This window comes from Podarcis bocagei, assembly GCF_964188305.1.
Source record: "Podarcis bocagei genome assembly, chromosome: 4".
In the NCBI taxonomy this organism is placed as follows: Eukaryota; Metazoa; Chordata; class Lepidosauria; order Squamata; family Lacertidae; genus Podarcis; species Podarcis bocagei.
In genome coordinates, this window is record NC_138128.1 from 25,527,895 (window position 1) to 25,553,520 (window position 25,626).

Here is a 25,626-nt window from a genome sequence, read left to right on the forward strand (position 1 = left end):
TAAGAATGAAGAGATCATTCTGCCCCTTTTTAACCTTGGCAAGCATCCTCCCTCCTTTGGAGATTGTGCACACATCATCCTGAAAACAAACCTTAAATCCCTTTTTCAGTAAATAAGGCACAGATAAAAGACAGTGGTGCATCCCTGGAACGGTACAACACTCCAACGTCTCCTGTAAAACAGAAAAATGCACATTTACAGCATTAGTCACATTTCTTTTCTGTCCATTTGCAAAGAGAACAGTCTTCCCAGCAGGAATTGCCTTGCAATTCCACATCTCGTCAGCAGGAGTCTCTGGAATCAAATTGCAATTAGCTGCAGAGTCAATAACAAAACAAAGCTCTGAGCCTGTCCCACGGCCTTGCTCAAACAAAGCAAGACTGGCCATGAGTTGATACGTCTCTTCCTGGCACCTGGCATGTCCACCAGCCTCAGTCCCACGCCTGGTTGTTTTTCCAGACCGGTTGCCATGGAAACCCGACTGGTTCCCATGAGAGGTGTCCTTGAAGCCTTCCTGTGCAGCTGCTCTCGCTCTCTGTGGGCAGTCTCTACGCAAGTGTCCCGTTGCATTACACACGTAGCAACGATGAACTCCAGTGGAAAAACACTGCCCGGGGCTCTTTTCAGCTGGCTTGGCCCTCCTTCTTCCGGAAAAGCACTCCTTGCCAGATCCGCCCCCCCTGAACTCCACTCCAGCACGCACAGTGGAAAATTTTTCAAACTTGCCTTTGGAACTTTCCGCCCCCCCGACTTGCTCACTAGCACTCCTTGAGGCTAAATCATCAGGAACAGGGGCTCCAGCCATCTCTAGGCTTCCAGCTTTCATCTGCCCTTGGCCTCCTGCTGAGTCTTCACACAGACGTTTCAGCACTCTCCAGGCCTCACACGCAGATTCAATGCTCTCCAGGTGATGTTGCAAATTAGCATGAACACCTGCTCTCAACATGCAGACCTCAGCTCTCACAGCTTTCTCCCTCTGCATTTTCTCCTCCAGAGAAACAGACTCCAGCTTTCCTGCATCTCTGTCCACCAGCTCCACTGGTTCTCTCTGGGAAATGTCCCAAACTTCCGTGGCTAAAAACCACGCTCTCACCCTTCTTGCCCAGGTATTCCACGCTTGGGCGGTGAGTTCCTCAAGCTGTTCAAACGGAGCTTGAAACACCTCCTGGCCATCTGCCATGTTTTCCCGTTCTCCCAAGACGCCCCAAGCTGTACTCACAAAATCACCAGCTCCTCTGGCGTGGAGAAACGATTCCTGCTGCTCTCAGCTCCCAGCTCCACAGCATTCAGCACAGCGTCTTTCAGCTAGCTTGCTTGCTTCAGATTCCGGCCTCTGCTTCCTGCCGTGCTTCTCTGCTCTAAACCGCAGATCAAAGCTTTTGGCAGCCTCCAGTGACAGCTTTACGATCGGTGATTAAGGTTACCCATAACCTCTTGGACTTTGTTGGTCAGACGTGACTCCCGCTAATTGATTTGCGATCCTCAATTAGCGATTTATGGCCGCCCGGCACACTTCCGCTGCGCAGCTCTCAGTCACGCCTCAGCAGAGTTTCACACAGCGGTGTAAAACTGTCACGTAGCTTGGCTTAGCTTCCAGACAAACACACAGAGTACAGGTTTGTCTATTTACAGTAGTTTATTCCAACAAATCTCCGGAAAAACCAGGACTGCTTGCAGCCATTACAAAGCTGCTCCTTTCCCCTCACATCACAGAGTGAGAATGACAAATTCCTCCCAAACTCCTCCCATCTTCGAAAACTGACGTCAGAATGGTGTGGCATCATGGGAACAACTTAACCTGTTAAGTTCCAAACTCAACAGGGTTTGGGGCTCCAGAATGTGGGTTCCCAGACCACCTCCCATATGTGGCCCAGTGAATCTAGTGGTAGATTCACAGTGCCTCCCAACGCTTGAAAGCCAAGGAGCTGTTTTGTAGTCTTTAACGGGGAGATACTGTGGAACGCAAGCTGGTGTTGGATTCCAACCCCTGTCAGCCCCAGCCAACATGGTCAATGCTCAGGGATCATGGCAGCTGTACTCAGCGGTGAAGCTGGGAATTTTTTATTCCATGGACTTATACCCTTACAGGGTAAGGGGTCTCTAGATCAGGCTTCCTCAACCTCGGCCCTCCAGATGTTTTGAGACTACAGTTCCCATCATCCGCGACCACTGGTCCTGCTAGCTAGGGATCATGGGAGTTGTAGGCCAAAAACATCTGGAGGGCCAAGGTTGAGGAAGCCTGCTCTAGATGGTCACGTGTATTGCGTCGGCTGTGAAGCCCTACATAAAAACACAGTGGTACCTCAGGTTAAGTACTTAATTTGTTCCGGAGGTCTGTACTTAACCTGAAACTGTTCTTAACCTGAAGCACCACTTTAGCTAATGGGGCCTCCTACTGCTGCCGTGCCACCGGAGCACAATTTCTGTTCTCATCCTGAAGCAAAGTTCTTAACCCAAGGTAATATTTCTGGGTTAGCGGAGTCTGTAACCTGAAGCGGATGTAACCCGAGGTACCACTGTAAAACAACAATGGTGCCGCACCTCTGTGAGTCGTTGCAGGAGGCTCCACTAATAATTAGCATTAAACTGGAGAGCATACTTCTCTTCTCAGTGTGCAGATGTAAAACAGAAGCTCCAAGAGGGAGACATGGGTTGGATGAGAAATCCAAAAGAAGCACTGGAGAATGGAGAGACGCAGAATGCCTCTGCGTTCCCAATAGTGGGAAAGGAAAGCTGAAAATAATGTAAATATATTTCACACCTGGCAACCAATGCACCCATTGGATTTCAGATAGTACATGGGTAGACGAGTTGAAAAAGCCCAGGACACAAATTTTCACATCCCTCTAGTGGTTATATGGTGGATCATTTACCAGATGTAATGTACAGTGGTGCCTCGCAAGACGAAATTAATTCGTTCCGCAAGTCTCTTCGTCTTGCGAGTTTTTCGTCTTACGATGCACGGTTTCCCATAGGAATGCATTGAAAATCAATTAATGCGTTCCTAGGGAAACCGCCTTCAGACCAGGTCCGGGGACAGTCTGTCCCCGGACCTCTTCTGAAGGCTGGGGGGGGGGACAAGGGCTTTTCTTCCCACCCCCAGCATTTTAAAAAACCCCGGGACAGCGGAGGACTTCTCCGCTGTCCGGGCGATCTTAAAATGCTGGCGGGCGGCATTTTAAAATCGCCCCGGGACAGCGGAGGACTTCTCCGCTGTCCGGGGCGATTTAAAAGCCCCTGGGAAGGCAGGCAGGGGGGACAAAGACTTTTGCCCCCCGCCAGCCTTCAGAAGAGTTCCCCCCTGCCTGCCTTCCCGGGAGAGCGGAGAAACACAGCGCGTTTCTCCGCTGTCCTGGACCTCTTCTGAAGGCGGGCGGGGGGCGAAAGTCTTTGCTCCCCCCCGCCTGCCTTCAAAAGCCCTCCGGGACAGCGGAGAAACGCGCTGTGTTTCTCCGCTCTCCCGGGAAGGCAGGCAGGGGGGAACAAAGACTTTCGCTCCCCGCCCGCCTTCAGAAGGTGTTCCCGCCCCGCCGCCCGGCTTCGGAGCATCGTTCCAAAGCCAGGCAGCGGGGGCAGGCTTCTCCCCGCTGCCCCTTGCTTCAAAAGAGGTCCGGGGACAGCGGGAAGCGCTTCCCGCTGTCCCCGGACCTGGGGCTGCAGGGAGAAGATCGCTTCTTCCCCGCTGTCCCCGGACCTCTTTTGAAGCAAGGGGCGGCGGGGAGATTGCTTCTCCCCGCCGCCCCTTGCTTCAAAAGAGGTCCGGGGACAGCGGGAAGCGCTTCCCGCTGTCCCCGGACCTGGGGCTGCGGGGAGAAGATCGCTTCTTCCCCGCTGTCCCCAGACCTCTTTTGAAGCAAGGGGCTGCGGGGAGATCGCTTCTCCCCGCCGCCCCTTGCTTCAAAAGAGGTCCGGGGACAGCGGGAAGCGCTTCCCGCTGTCCCCGGACCTGGGGCTGCGGGGAGAAGATCGCTTCTTCCCCGCTGTCCCCAGACCTCTTTTGAAGCAAGGAGCTGTGGGGAGATCGCTTCTCCACGCCGCCCCTTGTTTCAAAAGAGGTCCGGGGACAGCGGGAAGCGCTTCCCGCTGTCCCTGGACCTGGGGCTCTGGGGAGAAGATCGCTTCTTCCCCGCTGTCCCCAGACCTCTTTTGAAGCAAGGGGCTGCGGGGAGATCTGTTCTCCCCGCCGCCCCTTGCTTCAAAAGAGGTCCGGGGACAGGGGGAAGCGCTTCCCACTGTCCCCGGACCTGGGGCTGCGGGGAGAAGATCGCTTCTTCCCCGCTGTCCCCAGACCTCTTTTGAAGCAAGGGGCTGCAGGGAGATTGCTTCTCCCCGCCGCCCCTTGCTTCAAAAGAGGTCCGGGGACAGCGGGAAGCGCTTCCCGCTGTCCCCGGACCTGGGGCTGCGGGGAGAAGATCGCTTCTTCCCCGCTGTCCCCAGACCTCTTTAGAAGCAAGGGGTTGCGGGGAGATCACTTCTCCCCGCCGCCCCTTGCTTCAAAAGAGGTCCGGGGACAGGGGGAAGCGCTTCCCACTGTCCCCGGACCTGGGGCTGCGGGGAGAAGATCGCTTCTTCCCCGCTGTCCCCAGACCTCTTTTGAAGCAAGGGGCTGCAGGGAGATTGCTTCTCCCCGCCGCCCCTTGCTTCAAAAGAGGTCCGGGGACAGCGGGAAGCGCTTCCCGCTGTCCCCGGACCTGGGGCTGCGGGGAGAAGATCGCTTCTTCCCCGCTGTCCCCAGACCTCTTTAGAAGCAAGGGGTTGCGGGGAGATCACTTCTCCCCGCCGCCCCTTGCTTCAAAAGAGGTCCGGGGACAGCGGGAAGCGCTCCCGCTGTCCCCGGACCTGGGGCTGCGGGGAGAAGATCGCTTCTTCCCCGCTGTCCCCAGACCTCTTTTGAAGCAAGGGGCTGCGGGGAGATCGCTTCTCCACGCCGCCCCTTGCTTCAAAAGAGGTCCGGGGACAGCGGGAAGACCCGCTGTCCCCGGAGCTTGCGGGGCAAGCTTCGTTTTGCGAAGCAAGCCCATAGGGAAATTCGTCTTGCGAGGCAACTCGAAAACGAAAAAACCTTTCGTTTTGCGAGTTTTTCGTCTCGCGAGGCGTTCGTCTTGCAGGGTACCACTATATTCAGTGTTAACTCTGGAGGTGAATACTCAATTCTGACCAAATTAAGCCTCCTGATGTATATTTTGCTCAATCAAATGGGGTCTGCTTTTGCTGCCCTGATGGTAAGCACATTTACTTAGGATTAAGCAGCCTTGTCTTGTAGAAAGGGATAATATACGTTCAAAGTAAAAATAAATAAAATGAGCATCTATAGCAGGCATCAGCAAACTCTGGCCCTCCAGATGTTTGGGACTACAATTCCCATCATCCCTAACTAACAGGACCAGTGGTCAGGAATAATGGGAATTATAGTCCCAAACATCTGGAGGACCAGAGTTTGCCCATGAAAATCTATAGCTGTGTAAATGCCTGGCTGCCCCACTGCTGACCTACAAAAAGTAAGGATGCTACAGTGATGAGTGTCAGCCCTGGTGGGCCCTAGCATGGCATAGCTGTCAAGCATCCCTTATTTGGCGGGACAGTCCCTTATCCCAGCGCCATGCCCCGCTGCTGTCCCTTATTGATTATGTCCCTTAAATAAGCCACTGAAGGTAATGGGGCCCTTTCTATGGCCAGCTGTCCTTTGTCAACAACAAATTGTTGCTGGGGTTTTTTGTGTTGAATATATGCTATATGGTAATTTATGGACCTAATAGGTATCTAAAGCCATTTGCACGCAACAAAATATGTATTTTATCAAAGTAATTGTTGATCCCTTATTTTGGCTGCTGATCCCTTATTTTCGAGGCTCCTGGTCCCTTATTTTCAAATCTGTAAGTTGACAGCTATGTAGCATGGCTGTGCCCAGGTGTGAATGCCTTGGACTGTTTGCTACTGCGTTTGTCACCTGGCACTCTCTGGGTGGTCATTGGGGTGGAATCCTGCACTGCAATGGCCTGGGTTTAGCCCTGTGGTCCAGCCCTAGCTGCACCATTGTCAACAATGTCTTGGGGCTGACAGTTTTCCTGTTCCTGGACTATGGATTGCTAGCGTCTCTCTCTCTCACACACAGTCTCTTTTTCTATCTGTCTTTGCAGTTTATGTGAAATAAGCCAAAAAGAACAAGAAAAGGCTCTTGCAGCGGCCTTGGCTGATATTCTGTGGGTAGCAGGAGAAGGTCAGAAAGCTACTGTCTGCCTTGTCACCAGTGATACTTATTTTACTCCCAGTATAGACTACAAAGCGGATCACTTTACTGAAAGAGTAAGTAAGAGAAGCTATGCTTTAAAAGACACAATATTTGCAAGGGGGAATTGTTGGTTTTGATTCTAAAAACTAAGAAACAGAAAACCCCCAGAAACACGAGGACTGTTGTATGTTGTGGTACAAACAACAAGCACATAAAGATCCACTTCGCAGCCAGAGACTGGCTGAGATGTGCTGGCCAAGAAAAACCAAAAGCATTGTGTGAATCGAGATGCTATAATTCTTTCTTTTATTAGATGCCATAAAGAGAACCAAGGAACTCCGAAAACAGAGAAAATAAGTTAAATTTAGCATAGTTTATTGAGCTATCCTATGTGTGCAGTTAAATATCTTGAGGTCTGACCAGATGTTTCAGTGAAAGTAGATCAATAGAGTAGTATTTGGGATGGGTGCCACATGTAATGTGATCAAACTGGTCTGTAACACATTTGTCTGTGTGTGGAATCTCTGGGACGAAGATTTTCATATTCAAATCGCCCAAGCAGGCACAAGGTAAAACAGGTTTTGATGTATAGCTCAATGATGTATAGCTCAAATGTTGGCTCTGGGCTCATCCAGAGGACCTATTTATTGAGCATTCACCCAGATTTGCTTACACAAAGCTTATGCAGCTGAAATTCTACTCAGTCTTTACTGAGCATTTGTTAGTATTTGTTTGCAGGGAGATTATACAACAATGAGAATTCCTCCTGCATTCACCCTGACTTGGCTTCAGGGTCTTCATATGTCTTCCTGTTTATTATTTATTCATTCCAAACTTCTCAGTGCATTTCCCTGTTACTTTCCTAACCATGAAAAGAATTTTTTTTCATTGTGCTTGGGCAACAGAGCACTTCTATTGTGAAAATCTAAATTTCCCAGAATGCACCTGAATCCCTCCTATAATATGGCACCCCTAGAATGTGGCAAGTGTAGAAAAGGCAAATTAGGAAAGGATTATTTTTTTTAATGCAACTACCAGCATTGTCATGCCTTTCTAGAAATCTATGGACCTACCACAATCGAAATCCTGTGTACGGTTCTGGTTGCCACATCCTAAAGAGAATATTGTGGGTCTGCAAGAGTGGAGGAAGGGGAGACCAGCTGGTACCCATTGGGACTGGTAGGTCGGAGGGCAGGGCACCCAGCAACAGGTAAAAGCAGAGCCGATGACAGGTGCAAACAGCTGATTATTGGTTTTGTCCCCATCCTCCTCCCTGTTGATTAAGGAGGAAGAAGCTTGAAACATACTCGGAGTCGAGAGTGGATTTCATGCTCTTTATTCAGCTCATAGTGGTGAGGAGGAATGGAAGTTCCCCCAGAATGTCTGCTTTATATACATTATTTACACAATGGGCCCCACGTGATTGGCTAATTCCGGAATTCTCCTGTAGGCCAATCAGGTTGCGGATTCACTTCTACCTGGAGCTGGATTGGGTGGCTCCTGTGGACCAATCAGACTGCTACATTCTGAATCCTATTGCTCTAGGACCAATCAGACTGCTGCATTTTGGATCCTATTCAACTCAGTACATAACAAAGCTGATAGGAAGTGTCTGGACTGGCTACTAGTATGGAGGCAGAGAGATGCAGGCTGGCTAAGAGCAAGCTGAAGATGGAGGGTCAGTGCACCATTTGCCTTACTAGACCAACGTCCGCTGGGGGAAGCCAACATTATTAGGGGACTGAAGCAACTCTTTGAGGAAGTGTGATGGCTAGGGCATGAGTAAGAATAGAGAAAGTAAAAAGGGGGAAAGCTCCCTCTCTCAAGATACCAGACCCTGGAGTCATCCAATGAAGCTGAACAGTGGGAGATTCAGCAGAGACAAAAGGACGTACTGGCACCAAATTCGCTACCAGATGTGAAGAACATCCATTTGGAACACCAGGGCTCTCCTTCTGTCATCCACCCCTCCTTCCCAACTTGCTGTAATTATTTGGAGCTCCAAGGCAGTCAGGGGAGGAGAAGAGATGACAGGACCTGGGAGGGGACTGGCAGGAGAAGTGAGGACTGCCTTGTCTCCTGCCACATTGGTATGTTTAATATTTGCCAGCTTTGAATATGGCTGCCTTGACCCTTATTCCGCCATCCATCCATCCCTGCACCCCGCTCTATCTCTGGATGGCACTAGAAAGTCCAAGAATACACACAGGTACTGCCTGGTTCTAATGCAGAGGTCAGCAAAAAATTTCAGCAGGGGGCCAGTCCACTGTCCCTCAGACCTTACAGGGGGCCAGACTATATTTTTTTTTGGGGGGGGTGAATGAATTCCTATGCCCCACAAATAACCCAGAGATGCATTTTAAATAAAAGGACACATTCTACTCATGTAAAAACACACTGATTCACAGACCATCCGCAGGCCAGATTTAGAAGGCAAGTGGGCCGGATCTGGCCCCCAGGCCTTAGTTTGCCTACCCATGTTCTAATGCTTCATTATCTCTGTGCAGTAAGGGAGCTGGAGAGCACAGAGCCTAGGCTGAAAGCAAAGCAGAATCATCTTCGCAGAGCTCATGTATATGGAAAGTCTGTTCAGGACAAAATTTAATTTAGGCTAAACTGTGCTCGTGTGTAATAGAGATGAATGATGTGATTACTGCGCCACCTGACCAGTTTTCCAAAATTTTATTCCTGTGTTGATGGAATTCTTAATGATCATTTTGCAGGTTCAGCTGTTTGACTTTTTTGAGAAGGAAACAGCTCAGCAGTTCCTCTGCGATCACATACACTGTGTAAGTTCGGGGGTGGTGGTATGCAGCGTCTTTACAAATGTGTACTTGTGGCCAAGTTTTATGTGGCTTTTAACAGGACCTACAGGTGGAACTGCACACATGCCTGTTTGCTCATACCTTAGTGCACCACTGTGTTCAGTGGGGATTATTTCATTTCATTTTTTCATTTCACTTTTAATTTGTATACCGTCTTTCTCTTTCACAACACCCAAGGCGGTTTACAAGCTGAAGAAACAAAGAATGTACACCTTATAACAATCTAATCCAATACAAAAATGTGGTAATAAAGCATAACTTTAAAATAAGCAACTTGTATAAAATAAACTAATATTCAACAATCCATTAGAATAGCATAGAATAATATTAAATATCAGCATATAAATGATAAAATGATACAATTCAAATCGAGAAGCAGAGACTGGAGGGTGAGGCAAGGCAGGTGGAAGAAGGCCTTGCCTGATGAAGTCTCTCCCCTCACAGTTCTAGATCCAAAGATTCAAAAATTGTTCTGAATCTCATTCTTCAGTAGATGTACTCTCAGATGACTGTAAATGGGGCTGCAGTCTTACTTGTCTTATTATACAATGTTGTAAAACGGATCTATCTTTTGTTCTGATCCAGCTTTTGGCTAATAAACCTCGACTGCATTTTGAATTGCCTTGTGCATTTAGCACAATGTTCTTTTCCTCATCTCAGTCATCACAGATAGGTACATGAAATATACTCAGAGTCGCAAAGTGATTTCATGCTCTTTATTCAGCTCATAGTGGTGAGGAGGAATGAATGGAAGTCCCCTCACAGTATCTGCTTTATATACATTATTTACACAATGGGCTGCACATGATTGGCTAATTCCGGAATTCTACTGTAAGCCAATCAGGTTGTGGATTCACTTCTATCTGGAGCAGGATTGGGTGGTTCCTGCCAACCAGTCATACTGCTGCATTGTTCTAGGACCAATCAGACTGCTGCATTCTGAATCCTATTGTTCTAGGACCAATCAGACTGCTGCAGTTTGGATCCTATTCAACTCAGTACATAACAGTACAGCAGGTGGGACCTGCAACAGACCGTTACACTGTGGAGTGATGCTGTTTAGGAAGCCAGTCGATGTCAGTACGCCTTTCAACCAATGTGCAGCGCCTGGGCTCAATAACTGGTTCTGCCCCGACTGGGCTAGGTGACTGGAGCACTTTCAGAGACCTTCCAATCCTGGAAAACAGGTCCCAGTGCACTGGACCCACAACTGTGCATTGTGAGCACCAGACTCATGCAGAGTATAAACAACATGGAAGCTAGCTGTGAAGCATAACTCCTTTTATTTCTAATAGCTGCTACAAACTACAGTGGTGCCTTGCAAGACAAAATTAATTCGTTCCGCAAGTTTTTTCTTCTTGCGAGTTTTTCTTCTTGCGAAGCACCGTTTCTCATAGGAATGCATTGAAAATCAATTAATGCGTTCCTATGGAAACCGCTTGCCAGGCTGGCGGTGCGGAGAAGGGCTTTTCTCCCCACCGCAAGCCTTCAGGACAGGTACGGGAACAGAGGGGAAGGGGCACAGCGCTTCTCCTCTGTTCCCGGGGCTTGCGGTGGGAGGAGGGTTTTTCCTCCCCACCGCCAACATTCAGAACAGCATTCTGAATGTTGGTGGTGGGAAGGAAAACCCTCCTCCCACCGCAAGTCTTCAGGACAGCCTTCCGAAGGCTGGCGCGGGGAGAAGGTCTTTCCGCCCCACCGCCAGCCTTCGGAGGAGGTCCGAGGACAGTGCGGAAGACGCGCTGCGCTTCCCCGCTGTCCCGGAGATTTCCCTATGGGCTTTCGTCTTGCGATGGAAGCCCATAGGGAAATTCGTTTTGCGAAGCGCCTCCAAAACGGAAAACCCTTTCGTCTAGCGGGTTTTCCGTCTTGCGAGGCGTTCGTCTTGCGGGGCACCACTGTAATGAACTACTGGCTTGCATGAGTCTCCCACTCAGCCATCTAGTCACTACATAGATAAGACTGTCTCCACACACAGAGTCAGGCAATCAGTCAGGAGCAGAAGAGTAGAAGAGCAGTTTCCGCCCCCTCCTTTCTCAAAACATCAGATCAGGAGATTCTGTCAATGGGAGGGGTGAAAATAACAACAGTCCCTCCCTTCTATTTCCCCTGTTTTCTGTTCTCTTCCCCACGATTGTCAGTCAGCATTCCGTGGCCATTGAGCATGCTCAGTGCTTACTAGGCTTGGGCTTTTTTTCCCTTTGCCTGTACATATTATCTGGACTGTGGTTCTGCACTTGGGTCCCCCCCCCCTTTGCCTGTACGTATTTTCTGCACTGAAAATCCTTGGGGGTTCCCCAAACACAGAAACCTAGAAAGCTGCCTTATCCTGCGTCAGACCATTGCTCCATCTAACTCAGTATTGTCCACACTGATTGGCAGCAGCCCTCCAGGGTTCCAAGCAGGAGTCTTTTTTCCAGACCTGCCTGGAGATCCCGGGGTTTGAACCCAGGACCTTCTGCATGCAACACAGGTGCTCTCCCACTGAGCTATGGCCCCTCCCCAGCTGATGTCTTTCTTTTGTGTGTGGGTGGTGCCATTCTGGCTAAATAAGCAACAGCCTGAACTCATAGCCTGAACACCAGAAATCAAGGGGAGGCTCTGAAGATGTGTGTCAACATGAACGTGAGCAGTGGTGGGCTTTGGTAATCTGGGGCTTGAGCAAAGACAAAAGCCCCCCCCCCCGGTACAGTTGTTTTTTATGGATCTTCTCAGTAGCTACCTGTATAAATAGGGTGTTGTTGTTGTTGTTGTTGTTGTTGTTGTTGTTGTTGTTGTGCACACCCTCGGCTTGGTGCCCTGTGTGAGGAAACTACCTGCACTGCCCTGAATCTGATGCTGACCTGAGTGACATTCATCCTTCTCTTCTAATCAGCTGAACTGTGAAGGAAGTCATGGAGTGATTCTATTTCTGTACAGCTTGCTTTTCTCAAGGACATTTGAAAGGTAACCAAAATGTTCCCCTGCTTTATCAATACCTAGATTTAAATTAAGCAATAAGTCACTGCGTCATCCTTTCTTTCTTCTTATCTTTTTTAAATTTAAGAATAGCTTATTTGCCACAGCATATATTTCAAGCATTCTCATAATCTTAAAAACCATAAAATAACAAGTCATGTGCTCCAACCTCATTAAAAAGAAGGGATACATTATATCTGCAACAATTTGAAAGGTTCAAATGTATACTTCAAGTATTCCAAACTATGCTACCTACCCCAAACACTACTCCCCCATGTGCCTCACTAACTGTGTGTTTAATAAAATTGCCCCGTACTGCATAGAAGTTATCATTTTTCTTTTGGTCTCTTGCTACCTGCAATTTCTATGTTAGCTCTTCTAACAAAGCTGACTGCCAGACTGCTTAATATGACTTATCCATGGTCAACAGTTGCAATGTTTTTCATGTTCTGACTATGGTCGTTCTCGCCGCAGTAAATAACTGGGTTATAAGATCTTTATTTCTAATTCTTGGTGAGTCCTGACTGTACAAATTAAGCAATGCCAGTCCTGGGGACATAGGAACTGTCTGCCTTGTAATCAAAGATATCTCTGCAAAGACATTTTCCCAAAATTTTTCTGTTTTTGAACACTCCCACCACGTATGTCTGTTTGTCCCAATAGTGGGACACCCTTCTCCAACACATAGGGGAGCTGTTGGGTTTTATATAAGTTAGACTTCTAGGTGTTAAATACTAGCAATTTGCGATCTCAAGGGCTCTTTCTCTTGTCATTGCTGAAATAATTTATACGGGGCTTTGATCCACAGCCCATTCCATGCCTCTTCCTCAATTTCTAAATCCCAATTTAATTCCCACCATTATATTATTCTGGGGAGGGAAATATGCCTCTATAGTTGATATATACAGGGATGATATTAATCCTTTCATTGCCTTATTTTCTTCTACTATTATTTTTTTGTATGTGGTTATTAATAATCTTCCCATTAAGTTGTTCTATAAAGTTATTATCATTAGGGCAGATACCAGCAGGCAACTGCCCTCGCTGTGCAGGCGATGTCAGCAAAGCAGTTTCTTGGACACTAGTTTCTAAGATTTCCTGTGCTAAGGATCTACAGTTCCTAAGTCCCTGATCCCAGGGGTGGAGGAAGGGGGTGGTGGGGGCGATCTGCCCCAGGTGTCACCACTGAGAGGGGTGACAAAATGGCGGGGAGCACTCACCGCGGGGCCTGCAGCGCGCCTGAGCCACACGTTTCTCCTGGGAGTGACGTGGTGGCTTGAGCACCCACAGGCTCCGCGCTGCCCCAAACAGTCTGCCCACCACATCCCCCTCAGCTGTAGGGTGTCTGAGTGGGAGGAGGCAGGCAGACTCCTCGGAGGCCCTGTGGAGCGTCGTGCCCTGGCTCGCCCCGCCCCACAGGCAGCTGGCCCTGCCCCCACAGGTGGTTGGTCCTGCCCTTGGGTGCAGGGTGCGTGCGCCACCCCTGGTGCCCAATTGGCTTGCTCTGCCACTGCCTGATCCATGCAGCTATTAAGTGTCCCGCTATTAAGTGGAACCTTGGTTTTCGAACGTAATCCATTCCAGAAGATCGTTCGACTTCTGAAACGTTCGAAAACCGAAACATGCATTTCTGGAAGCATTTACTTACAGAAAACTCAAAACGGAAGCCATGTGGCACGTTCGGGTTCCAAAAAGCATTTGAAAACTGAAGCAGTTATTTCTGGGTTTTGGGCGTTCGAAAACCGAAACATTCAACTTCCAAGACGTTCGGAAACTGAGGTTCCACTGTACTATACGCAGTTGCTGCATCTCCTCTGCAGGCAGATGTGCTGTTACATTCGCTGCTAAGTCCTTCAGCTCCTGCCGTGACTCGGCATAGAAGTTTCTGGGTGAATCAGTGCAGCATATGCTGCAAAATGAGGTCTCAAGCGAGCACTGATTCTATTGCCCTACGTGGTGAACCCAATTCCCAGTCATCAGGCTTCCTCATCGAAAGCCAGGCTGATGTTGTGACCATACCTGCTTCATTGTAACGTGCCCCCCACCGAATCAGAGGTGTTGCTTGCCAAAGGGGACTGGAGTGTGCTTGTGTTGTTTCATATTTTGATGGATAGTTCCTCATGTGGGGTGGCATTGAGGATAATGGGTTCTCGTGAAGACTCCTTGGAATGAAAATCAATTGGGTATGTTGTTGGAATTTTGAACTCTGCAGGAATCTTTAAAAGACTAAATTCGAAATGTTCAAGCCTTTCGGTAATCCCTTGTTCCTCTTCCATTGGGTGGCCTTTAAAAGAGCCTTTCAGATTCTCCTCCTGGCCACAGTTGTATTTGGTTAAACCTTCTGATTCCAGTCAGCTGATCAAATCCTCTGGGGAGGGTTAAGCTATTTTGAATTCTCCTTATTGGTGTCCTGTTGTTGTGATGGCCGGTTGCTTTAGGGCTAGCTAATAATGGCGATATAGTCAAATTTTTAAAAACTCGTGTTGGAAAAACTCCCTTAGCAGTCAACATAGGCTTGGCATGTTGGAACATTGTTGTAATTCTGGGACTCCTGAAAGATAGTAAAACTTTCTGTGCTTGTTTGGGGCAGATCAGGGACTCCACATTAACCAGGTCTATATAACCAGCTTGCTCCCCTAATGAAGACCTCGTGTGTCTTTTAGCTGATTGAAATGTGGACCAAGGCAGGAATCTGTCTTTATAGGTGCATGTTATAAGGCTGACTTTGTTCACTTGCAGTACTAAATGTTGCTGCTCTTTCATTTCACTGCCAGACTTCTGGCTTGAGTTCTCTCAAGGTTTGGGACTCATTTTTTGGTTTATCTCTTTAGCTCATGGGTAGAATGTAGAATAGGTACCTTTGAAATCCTGTGACTTCTTGAGTCGGATCTCCCTGCTGAGTGTCCTCATGACCTTTCCGATCAAAATATCCATTTTGGAATGTAGTAAATTCAGCATTTGACAAATAAAATCAGTTGTTTTAGCTGTCATTAAAATCAGCTCAGCCAGGTTCTTTGGGCTCGTCTCACCCTTCTGGGGTTCTGGATTTGCCTCATTACAATTGCTGTTGGGCTCCCCAATAATGCTAATTGGATCTTCATGTACTTCAGCTTGCACCGCAAAGTGGTTATGAAGGGGGACTTGTGCAAACTGTTTAGCTGCTGGGGGTGAGTAGTCCTCAATTTCTCTAAAATGTTTGCTTGGCCCCATGAGGATCCTTCCCACCAGTTAGTGCACCAGACTGGTATAACAGAGGGTGAGATTGATTGCTTGTGAAATGGGAACCACTTATAAATGCCATCTCCAACTCCTCAAAATATTTCATCAACAGTGTCTCCAAAAATTTTTACACATCACTTGGGAAGACAGGCAAACTAATGCCAGTGTACTGGAAGAAGCAAAGATCACCAGTGTTGAAACAATGATTCTTCAACATCAACTTGGTTGGACTGGTCATGTTGTTCAGATGCCTGATTATCGTCTTCTAAAGCAACTGCTCTATTCCAAACTTAAAAATGGAAAGCGTAATGCTGGTGGTCAACAAAAGAGGTTTAAAGACTCTCTCAAGGCAAATCTAAAAAAATGTAGTATAAGCTCCAACAACTGGGAAACACTGGCTCCAGTTGGAGAACAGCCTTTACCAAAGGTGTCATGGGCTTCGAAGACACGCAAAGTCAGGACAAAAAGGGAGAAACGAGCTAAGAGGAAGGAATGCTTGGCAAACCCTCACCATGATCAACTCCCGTCCAAAAACCTATGTCCCCACTGTGGAAGGATGTGTAGACCCAGAATTGCCTCCACAGTCACAGACTCACTGTTAAAACCGTCTTTATGGGAGACAATCTTACTCGGCTAGGAGTGATCGCAGAAGAAGAAGAAGAAGAAGAAGAAGAAGAAGAAGAAGAAGAAGAAGAAGAAGAAGAGAGGGTGACCGGAAATTACAGAGCAGCCAGCTTAATAAAGCATAGGGTTTGTCTTGCAACATTACTGTTGTGTTTGAGTGGACTGAAATGTCTTATCAGCATTAGTAGTTGAAGCTAAAGATGCTTGGGTGGCTGGGGTGTGTTTTGACTACTGCCGGCTTTATCGTCAAAGAATGCTGAATAAATTCCTCTTGACAGCCAAGGCCAGGGAGGCTTAAACTTTGGACAGCTGTAAGTCTGAGTATAGACTGAGTGTAAGCTCCCCCCTCTGGATTATTCTGCAGTTACAGTCTTCAGTTCAACTAATTATTAGCTTGTTTAGCTTATGTAGGTAGCAACTTAAAATTTTAAAGAGGTTTTCTCATCGCTGCTGTATTGTAGTTGCCATCTTTGTAGTGTTACTTTTAAAAAAAATATTTTGTCACCAGCGGCAGGGCAGCTGGACCCTTACAATGCTGGATTGGATGAATCCCAAGCAGGAATTAAGATTGCCGGAAGAAATATCAACAACCTCAGATATGCAGATGACACAACCTTGATGGCAGAAAGTGAGGAGGAATTAAAGAACCTTTTAATGAGGGTGAAAGGGGAGAGTGCAAAATATGGTCTGAAGCTCAACATCAAAAAAACTAAGGTCATGGCCACTGGTCCCATCACCTCCTGACAAATAGAAGGGGAAGAAATGGAGGCAGTGAGAGATTTTACTTTCTTGGGTTCCATGATCACTACAGATGGTGACAGCAGTCACAAAATTAAAAGATGCCTGCTTCTTGGGAGAAAAGCAATGACAAACCTAGACAGCATCTTAAAAGCAGAGACATCATCAGCATCTTAAAAGCAGCATCTTAAAAGCAGTGAGAGCTGGACCATAAAGAAGGCTGATCGCCGAAGAATTTATGCTTTTGAATACTGGTGCTGGAAGAGACTCTTGAGAGTCCCATGGACTGCAAGAAGATCAAACCTATCCATTCTGAAGGAAATCAGCCCTGAGTGCTCACTGGAAGGACAGATCCTGAAGCTGAGGCTCCAATACTTTGGCCACCTCATGAGAAGAGAAGACTCCCTGGAAAAGACCCTGATGTTAGGAAAGATGGAGGGCACAAGGAGAAGGGGACGACAGAGGACGAGATGGCTGGACAGTGTTCTCGAAGCTATCAACATGAGTTTGACCAAGCTGCAGGAGGCAGTGGAAGACAGGAGTGCCTGGCGTGCCCTGGTCCATGGGGTCACGAAGAGTCAGACATGACTAAACGACTAAACAACAACAACCAGAGCATAAAGTTTTAGAACGAAGTTGGTATAAGGCTCAAAACTTAAGGAGAAAGCACGGAGTGGTTCAAAGCTACAAAGTGAACATTTGCACAAAGCCTTATTTCTGGAGGAGATATTAGAAGTTAATAGTATTGGGACACAATGGAGGGAAGACTGATGGAACTGAGAGAAGCTCGTTCATTTTGTGACCAGGCATGTTCAATCTACTGCAGGGGGTTGGACTAAATGAGTCTTTGAGTCCCTTCCAACTCTACAATTCTACAATTGATATTTCTGTGTGACTCACAAGCATTGGATCTGTCATTCTTACTGTGCAGCATACCCATGCAAGCTTTCATTTGGCAGTGCTTTTGGGGGGACCGCGTATAAAATCATACATACTCAAGAGGATCTGCTTTAATAGTACTGGATATGATGTTGACCTCAACTCTTGGAAAAGCAAAGTGTGCCTGTGTTTTCTTCTGTCAGGCAGGGTGGAGACTAGCAAACAGACAGGCTGGTGCTGCCCACACCATTTAGTTGAAAGTCCAAATTGGCCTATGGGCCCCCAAAAAGATTTGTGGCCCCTGCTCTAACCACTACACCACACTGATTGTCGAACCCACCCTGTGCTGTGGGAACACTATGAGAACATCATCCATTGCTTCCCTGCCCTCCCACAACAGCTGGGTATAGCATATTCAAATGCATCCCTGTAGTCATCCTGGGATAGTTCAGTTGGTAGAGCATGAGGCTCTTAATCTCTGGAGGTTCGTGCTCCATGTTAGGTGAAAGATTTCTGCATTACAGGGGGTTGGACTAGATGACCCCTTGTAGCCCCTTCCAACTCTACAATTCTATCATTCTATGATCCCTGCTCTTCCATCCCTGAGACTGTAAGGTTGTATCCAAAGCTGTCCAAGCGGGTGGAAAACTCATGCAGGGTATCTCCGCCACCCCCACCTCAAAAAGCCTCTCCAGATTTTCAGGGGAACCTATAAAACTTTGGGGCTGCAACGGTAGAGGGGGATCCACCAGAAATCGGAGTCTGGCGTTCTGTTAGCAAAACTCTGGCAAGCAGATTGACAGTGAAGAGTGACTCACGGCACCGAGCAACAATAGGGAACGCTAATTTTGTCTTTGTGCTTTGGTTGGGTAGGCTGCAAAAAGACCTTGACTGTACCACAACTCATCTGTTGCAATGCAGGCTTGGAAGCTTCATCTGCAGACAAGTAGGTGTATCGGAGGGGGGGGCAGCTGTGGCTCGTGGGGGTGGGTGGGTGTAAACTGCCGTGTTCTCCCAGTAGTGGTGTTGTGCTCGTTGGGATGGAGATGGGATCAGAGGGAGGCTGTGGTGGGGCAGTCAGGGTGGCAGCGGCCCTGCAAGGCTGCCACTGCTGCTAACCCAGGGCTCTGCTTTTTGCTTTTTTTTTTAGAAAATCTTTATTAATTTTCACATAGACCAATATACACAAGTTACATAACATATAAAACAGAAAATGATACAAATGAATAGAAACGATGAAATAAGAAAAGATAAAGAAACAAACATAAACAAATACAATATACTACACTTACATGACAGATTAAAATGTATAACTTCCAATAATTCTCATTATACTACTTATATTATCTGTATTCCTTGCACAGATTCATATTATTTTTTTGTATCTATCTATCTATCTATCTATCTATCTATCTATCTATCTATCTATCTGTCTGTCTGTCTATCTATGTATAATGCACTATTATATTTCATGTAATTCTTGGTTAACAGTATCACTCTATTTCTGCAAGTATCTTATTGTTCGTACAATACGTTTTTAAATATTCTTTGAATATTTTCCATTCCATATAAACCTTCTGGTTTGACACTCCTTTAATTTTTCCAGCCAACTTTGCTAGTTGCAGGTATTCTATCATAAGAATTTGCCACTCTGTAATCGTTGGTAAGATTTCATTCTTCCAATTTCTTGCCACTATTATTCTGGCTCTGCTAACCTTGCCACTGTCACTGTGGGAACACCACGGGCTGCATCTCCTTGCACGAGGCATCACTATTGGACTTTATTTTCTTTAAGTAATGTTGTGAAGGCTGCGTGCCACCCCCAGTCTCTGACTAGCAGCAGAGGTGGAGCTAGCTGCTCTGGCACCTGGAGCAGCGTGGCCTGAAGGCAGGGCTAGTGTCCCAGGGGGTGGGGCAAGCATCCCAGGGGTGCATTGCCCACGGTGAGCATCCGGGGGAGGTGGAGATGTCACCCCCCCTCAGGGATGACACCCAGGGCACGCTGCACCCACCGCACCCACCTTGCTCTGCCTCTGTCTATCAGTAGTAATATTCCAGGGGGTTCCAGGGTTCTGTTTCTGTTGGGAAAAATCAATGCACAATGGAAGCTAGTGTCTTTAAGACAGGCATCCCCAACCTGCAGCCCTCCAGATGTTTTGGCCTACAACTCCCATGATCCCTAGCTAACAGGACCAGTGGTCAGGGATGATGGGAACTGTAGTCCAAAACATCTGGAGGGCCAAAGGTTGGGGATGCCTGCTTTAAGATATATGGTTTATTGTGTACCTGCTTACACCTTCAATGGAGGGAGTGCAGAACATTCCGACTAAACATCGGGAAGAACTTTCCGACAGTAAGAGCTGTTCCACAGTGGAACCGTCCCCCTCGGGAGTTTGTGGGCTCTCCTTCCTTGGAGATTTTTAAGCAGAGGTTGGATGGCCACCTGTCATGGATGCTTTAGCTGAGATTTCTGAATTGTAGGGAGTTTGGCTAGAAGACCATTGGGGGGGTCCCTTCCAGCTCTACCATTCTATTACAGTGGTGCCTCGCAAGACGAAAAGAATCCGTTCTGTGATTCTCTTCGTCTAGCGGTTTTTTTGTCTTGCGAAGCAAGCCCATTGAAGGATTAGCGGATTAGCGCTATTAGCGGCTTTTAGCGGCTTTTAGCGGCTTATCTGCTGATCGGATCAGCTGATAAGCGGCTTAGCGGCTTAGGAAGGGGGGGGGGAAACCAGCAGGAACTCGCAAGACATTGTCGTCTTGTGAAGCAAGCCCATAGGAGATTCGTTTTGCGAAGCACCTCCAAAACGGAAAACTCTTTCGTCTAGCAAGTTTTCCGTCTTGCGAGGCATTCGTCTTGCGGGGCACCACTGTGTATCCCAAGAGTGTCTCCCGTTGCCTCTCCTTCCCAGAATGGCTCAGTTGGTAGAGCATGAGATTCCTAACCTTAGGGTCGTGAGTTCAAATCCCACGTTGGGCAAAAAGATTCCTGCTGGGCATGAGGTTGGACCAGATGACCCTCATGGTCCCTTCCAACTCTGCAATTCTATGATTGCTGAACACTGAGGAACAAGCCGCTTTTGAGGTCAGCTTCTGATTCCCCACCTGAAAGCATGATTTGGGTCATTTTCTCCTTTAGGCCATTCTGAACATCATCTTAACAGGCAGAGCTTGTCCACACGTGTTTAATGGGTTCCAGAAACTTGAGGCCGAAGGCAATGTGCAAAAGCAGCTGCATGGTGTCTCGTCCCGCAGCGAGGTGGGCTATTTACATTGGAGCAAGGAAGAGGTGGAACATTACAGATTCCCACAGGTAAGGTAAACATGCAAATCAGTGCACAGGTCTTTTCAGTGCAGGTAAGCATTTGAGCTACAGGGCTAAACTACACGTAACATTAGCAATGTGTTTGAAGGAGCATGTTTTACCCGGGCTCCTTTGGGAGGAAGGGAGGGATATAACACATAAGGATATGTTTGAGTCCCAGTGTGGTGTAGTGGTTAGAGAGTCAAGCTAGGACCTGGTATGTAGGGGTTTTGTGTGTCGCAAATTCCTAGCAGCCAGTCGTTTTCAGCTGGATCATGCTCTTATTTTTATTTGATGCTTACATGGGAGGAAGTTTTTTGAAAAAGATGAAGATGTTGGTTTTGCTTGGGGGCTCTGTGTTTTCTTTTTAATGCCTTACCGCACCATGAGACTGTGAATGAACTATGCCCTCCCCTCCCTAGGTTGGCAGCATGCTGAAAACTCCTAAATTGCCTGTTTGGTTGTGCAACATCAGTGGAACATACAGCGTCCTTTTCAGCACTAACAGGCTGCTCTTGTCCGACTGGAAAATGGAACACCTCTTTGATTTGTATTTTTATAATGGACAGCCCTCGCAGAAGACAACAGTGCATCTAACAGTAGGTAGGCACTTACCTTTACTGAAAGAGAACTTTTCAAATGAACACTCCTGACATCCCTTCAATTTTATGTCCATCAATGCCCTTTTTTCCACAAGTGATACTTAAATCCATTTTGGTGTGCTTTGCATGGATCAAATATATATCTATATCTGTATCTATATTTAACAAACAAAAAAGTTCTGTGGCCTTGCCTGCACCTTCTGAGTTTTAAACTGGCATACATTTGCATCCTGTGCTACATTAACAATACTTTCTAAACTAAAATGTTCTTTAGATAAGCAGACCTTATGAAAACACCCATACAAGCAACAGTAAACAGCACAATAAGAGAGAGGGGGCAACTCTGAGAGCAGATCTGAAAGGAGACTCCAGCAATTAGGAGAGAGGAGAAGTACAGTCCCTGGGGGAAATTCTGAAAGCATTCTCAGTAGGGGAGAAAATATCCCCAATCGTTTTTTAAGCTACATAATCCATTAAGAGCCCAGTTCTTCTTCTTCTTTTTTACTAAGCACTCAGTGACCATTGAATGTCAAGAAAGCCTCTATGTTTTTAAGATGTTTTATCACTTGTGGTTTGCCACCCTGGGCTCCTTTGGGAGGAAGGGAGGGCTATAACACATAAGGATATGTTTTGAGTCCCAGTGTGGTGTAGTGGTTAGAGAGTCAAGCTAGGACCTGGTATGTAGAGTTTGTGTGTGTGTTTTTAAGCTGCAGGCCCTGATCCAGATTGGGTCTGTGGAACAGGGAAAGTGGGGTATAACCCTTTCCTCCTGCATCATTCCCCCCACAAAATCCCCCTCCCCAAAGCCATCTTTGGGCAATTGGCCCTTATTTTGAGGCTGTGTTTTTAACCCCATTGTGTCCTAGAAAGAAAGATACAGGAACATATGGGGCCTGATCCTCAGGACGCTGTCATATAATATATCAGTAATGTCTACACTGGGACGCAGGTGACGCTGTGGTCTAAACCACTGAGCCTAGGGCTTGCCGATCGAAAGGTCGGCGGTTCGAATCCCTGCGACGGGGTGAGCCCCCGTTGCTCGGTCCCTGCTCCTGCCAACCTAGCAGTTCGAAAGCACCTCAGAGTGCAAGTAGATAAACAGGTACCATTCCAGCTGGAAGGTATATGGCGTTTCTGTACACTGCTCTGGTTTCACCAGAAGCGGCTTAGTCATGCTAGCCACATGACCTGGAAAAACTGTCTGCGGACAAACATCGGCTCCCTCGGCCCGTAAAACGAGATGAGCACCGCAACCCCAGAGTCATCCACAACTGGACTTAACTGTCAGGGGTCCTTTACCTTTTTTAATGTCTACACTGACTGGCAGAGGGTCTCAGGGTTTCAGGCAGGAGTCTTTTCCAGCCCTGTGTATGGACTCCAGGAATTGCATGCAGAATTTGCATGCAGTGCATGTGCTCTGCAACTGACCTAAAGGCAGGCAGCTGAAGCACAGGAGAGGTTGAGAGGCATGAGAAACACCAATGCCAGAAGCTTCCATTTTGCATGAAACAGCACGCACACAAGCTTCTTTTTCTTTCAGACACTCATTCTCATCACTGGGAGGAAAATCACCGTGAGGAGGACGGCGATGCAGAAAAGCGATTCCCTTCTGTGGAGATGGCCATCCGAACAAAGTGGGAGGGTGCTGCTATCAATTGGAACGGCGTGGTCCCCTTCTTCTGAAGTTAGCAGGTGCGGGCACAGAGCTGGTCCACAGGATCTCTTGCACGGATCCTGCAGCCCAGGCCTGGAGGAGAAAGAAAGGAAACTGCTACCAATGGACAGCTCAATGGGCCTGCCAGTTTGGACTTCCAATCTGCATTCGGTAAATAAATTAGGTGTGCTTATGGGATAAGTAAAAGACAAACTGTGCTACATGTGCACACACAGAGAGAGAACGCTGCAAGCTAAACACAGAACTGAGATCAAATCGGAGTATAGCAAGACAGTTTTACACACACACACACACACACACACACACACACACACACACACACTGCTGTGAACTTTTGCTTCTCCCACCAACCGGGCCTCATGGAAGGGTGCTGCCTGTCATGGAAATATAATTGGTGTGAAATGACTGAGGACCTAAAGTCAATTAGGAATGTTGGAAGTGACAGAACGAAGTCATGACCCCGCCATTTCATATCTTCATGATGATTTCTCCCTTTTGTTGAAAATTATTACTGTTTCTGTTGTTGAATTTTTCTGCTGCCAGGAGGCACAGTCTGTAGCGTACAGAAGTCCCAGTCCAGAGTTCTTTGAGTCAGAATGTCTGCAGTCCATTCCTAAGAAGCATATACATTTGGAATTCAGTTTAATTAAGTGGCAATTACTGTGACTGAGCATGGGTGAAAGGGCACTTTAAACATGACAAATACGTGAATTGACATAGAGTGATGAGGTTTAACAGATCATGTGAGTCTAGCAGTTCAACATGTGCTTTTAAAGGGGGGAGGAGATTACTTTTTTAAAACGTTTGGAGGAGAGGGAGGTGATTCATTGGGTTGGACACAGAAGGAAATATGGTAGGATAATTTAGGCAAAAAAGATAGAGGTGTCCTTTTTCCTACATCAAATAAAATCCAAGTAGCTAAAAGCTTGGATACAAATGTTTTTTTAAAAAAGAAAAAGGCTTTGTGAGAAACTTGCAACAGAAACATAATACAAATTAAGGGTGTGTCTAAGCAGTATTTAAAACAATTTGCACACGTGGAGGAAACTGGATACCAAACCTTAAAATGTTTTGTAAACTAGGGCAGAAAATCAGTAGTGGCTTTGAAAATCGCTAGATATGTTTTCCCCCTTTTGACCTCAATATCTAACAAGGGCACTGTAAAAATAAATGTCGAAATATATTTAATTTTTTTAAAATTTTTAATATATTTCGACTGTGTCAGACCAACACGGCTACCTAACTGAATGTAAAAATAAAGTATTGGTAATCTGCTATTAGGAAATAATAATGGAAAATTTGGCATTACTGGGTGCCTAAGAAAATTAACTGAAAAGACCGAGGTGGCGTTTGTACTTTGCTTGATCACGGCAGCTGAAATAAATGTAACCTAATTCTAGACAAAGTTGTATGCAACTAAAGCATGATTAATTAATAAGTATGTAAAACTTGATGACTTACGGATGTGTAAGAAACGGTAGATAACCTAATTTGTTGAAAACTGGTCATTCTTTATAGCACATAATTATATCATTGCCAAGCTTTTGGTTTGCTGCTGCTTCTTTTTCCAGCTTAGTTGTATTGATAAAATAATGTTGAATATGTCTGCTCGAAACAGAGGGAAAGATGCAATATAGAATCCTGCCACCCAGTTGTCTTCCTCTCCTCCCTCCATCTATGAAATCTACACCGCCACAACCGGAGAGCAGGTGCGCCCTATTGAGTTGCTTGCAAGGCAAATACGATTCAAGCAAACTACATAATGTACGGTGTTACACAGCGGCAAGTCACCCACAAGGTGGCGCTCAGAACTGCAAACTTTTATCATTCAAGTCAACGACAGCAAACAAACCAAGGGCGCTCAGGTGTTGTTGATTCTGCTTAATCCATACAGGAAGCGATCCACTCCCAACTGTTTTTGGTGTGGCATTGTTTCTAGGAACATGGCATGGTTTAATAATAATAATAATAATAATAATAATAATAATAATAATAATAATAATAATAAATTACATTTATACCCCGCCCTCCCTGGCCAGAGCCGGGCTTGGGGCGGCTAACACCAATAAAATTTCAGTAAAAACATAATAAGAAAAAAGAAAAAGAAACAATTTAAAATACAGGTAAAATGCAATTTAAAATGCAGCCTCATTTTAAAAGTCAAAACCATAAGAAGAGGGAAACATAATGGTCAGACAGAGTCCAAACCAAAGGCCAGGCGGAACAGCTCTGTCTTGCAGGCCCTGCGGAAAGATGTCAAGTCCCGCAGGGCCCTAGTCTCTTGTGACAGAACGTTCCACCAAGTTGGGACCAGTACTGAAAAGGTCTTGGCCCTAGTTGAGAGCAACCTAACCACCTTGTGACTTGGGACCTCCAAAATGTTGTCATTTGTGGACCTTAAGGTCCTCCGCGGGGCATACCAGGAGAGGTGGTCCCATAGGTACGTGGGTCCTAGGCCGCATAGAGCTTTAAAGGTCAAAACCAGCACCTTAAACCTGACCCTGTACTCCACCGGGAGCCAGTGCAGATGGTAAAGCACTGGATGAATGTGATCCCACGGCAAGGACCCCATA

At 46.8% G+C, this 25,626-nt stretch overlaps 1 protein-coding gene across 1 annotated transcript in view; it reads left to right on the top strand.

The window, feature by feature from the left end:
* The window catches only part of MINDY4B (MINDY family member 4B), a 45,985-nt gene extending 21,875 nt beyond the window's left edge, over positions 1-24,110 (top strand). Inside the window, exons 7-13 of the mRNA XM_081190741.1 lie at positions 6,138-6,303; positions 8,953-9,018; positions 11,930-12,000; positions 18,346-18,418; positions 20,612-20,785; positions 21,199-21,379; positions 22,919-24,110. Coding sequence (XP_081046867.1) covers positions 6,138-6,303; positions 8,953-9,018; positions 11,930-12,000; positions 18,346-18,418; positions 20,612-20,785; positions 21,199-21,379; positions 22,919-23,061 — 874 coding nt within the window. The 3' untranslated portion in view covers positions 23,062-24,110. The remainder of the gene's footprint in view (positions 1-6,137; positions 6,304-8,952; positions 9,019-11,929; positions 12,001-18,345; positions 18,419-20,611; positions 20,786-21,198; positions 21,380-22,918) is intronic.
* The last annotated feature ends 1,516 nt before the right edge of the window (positions 24,111-25,626 follow it).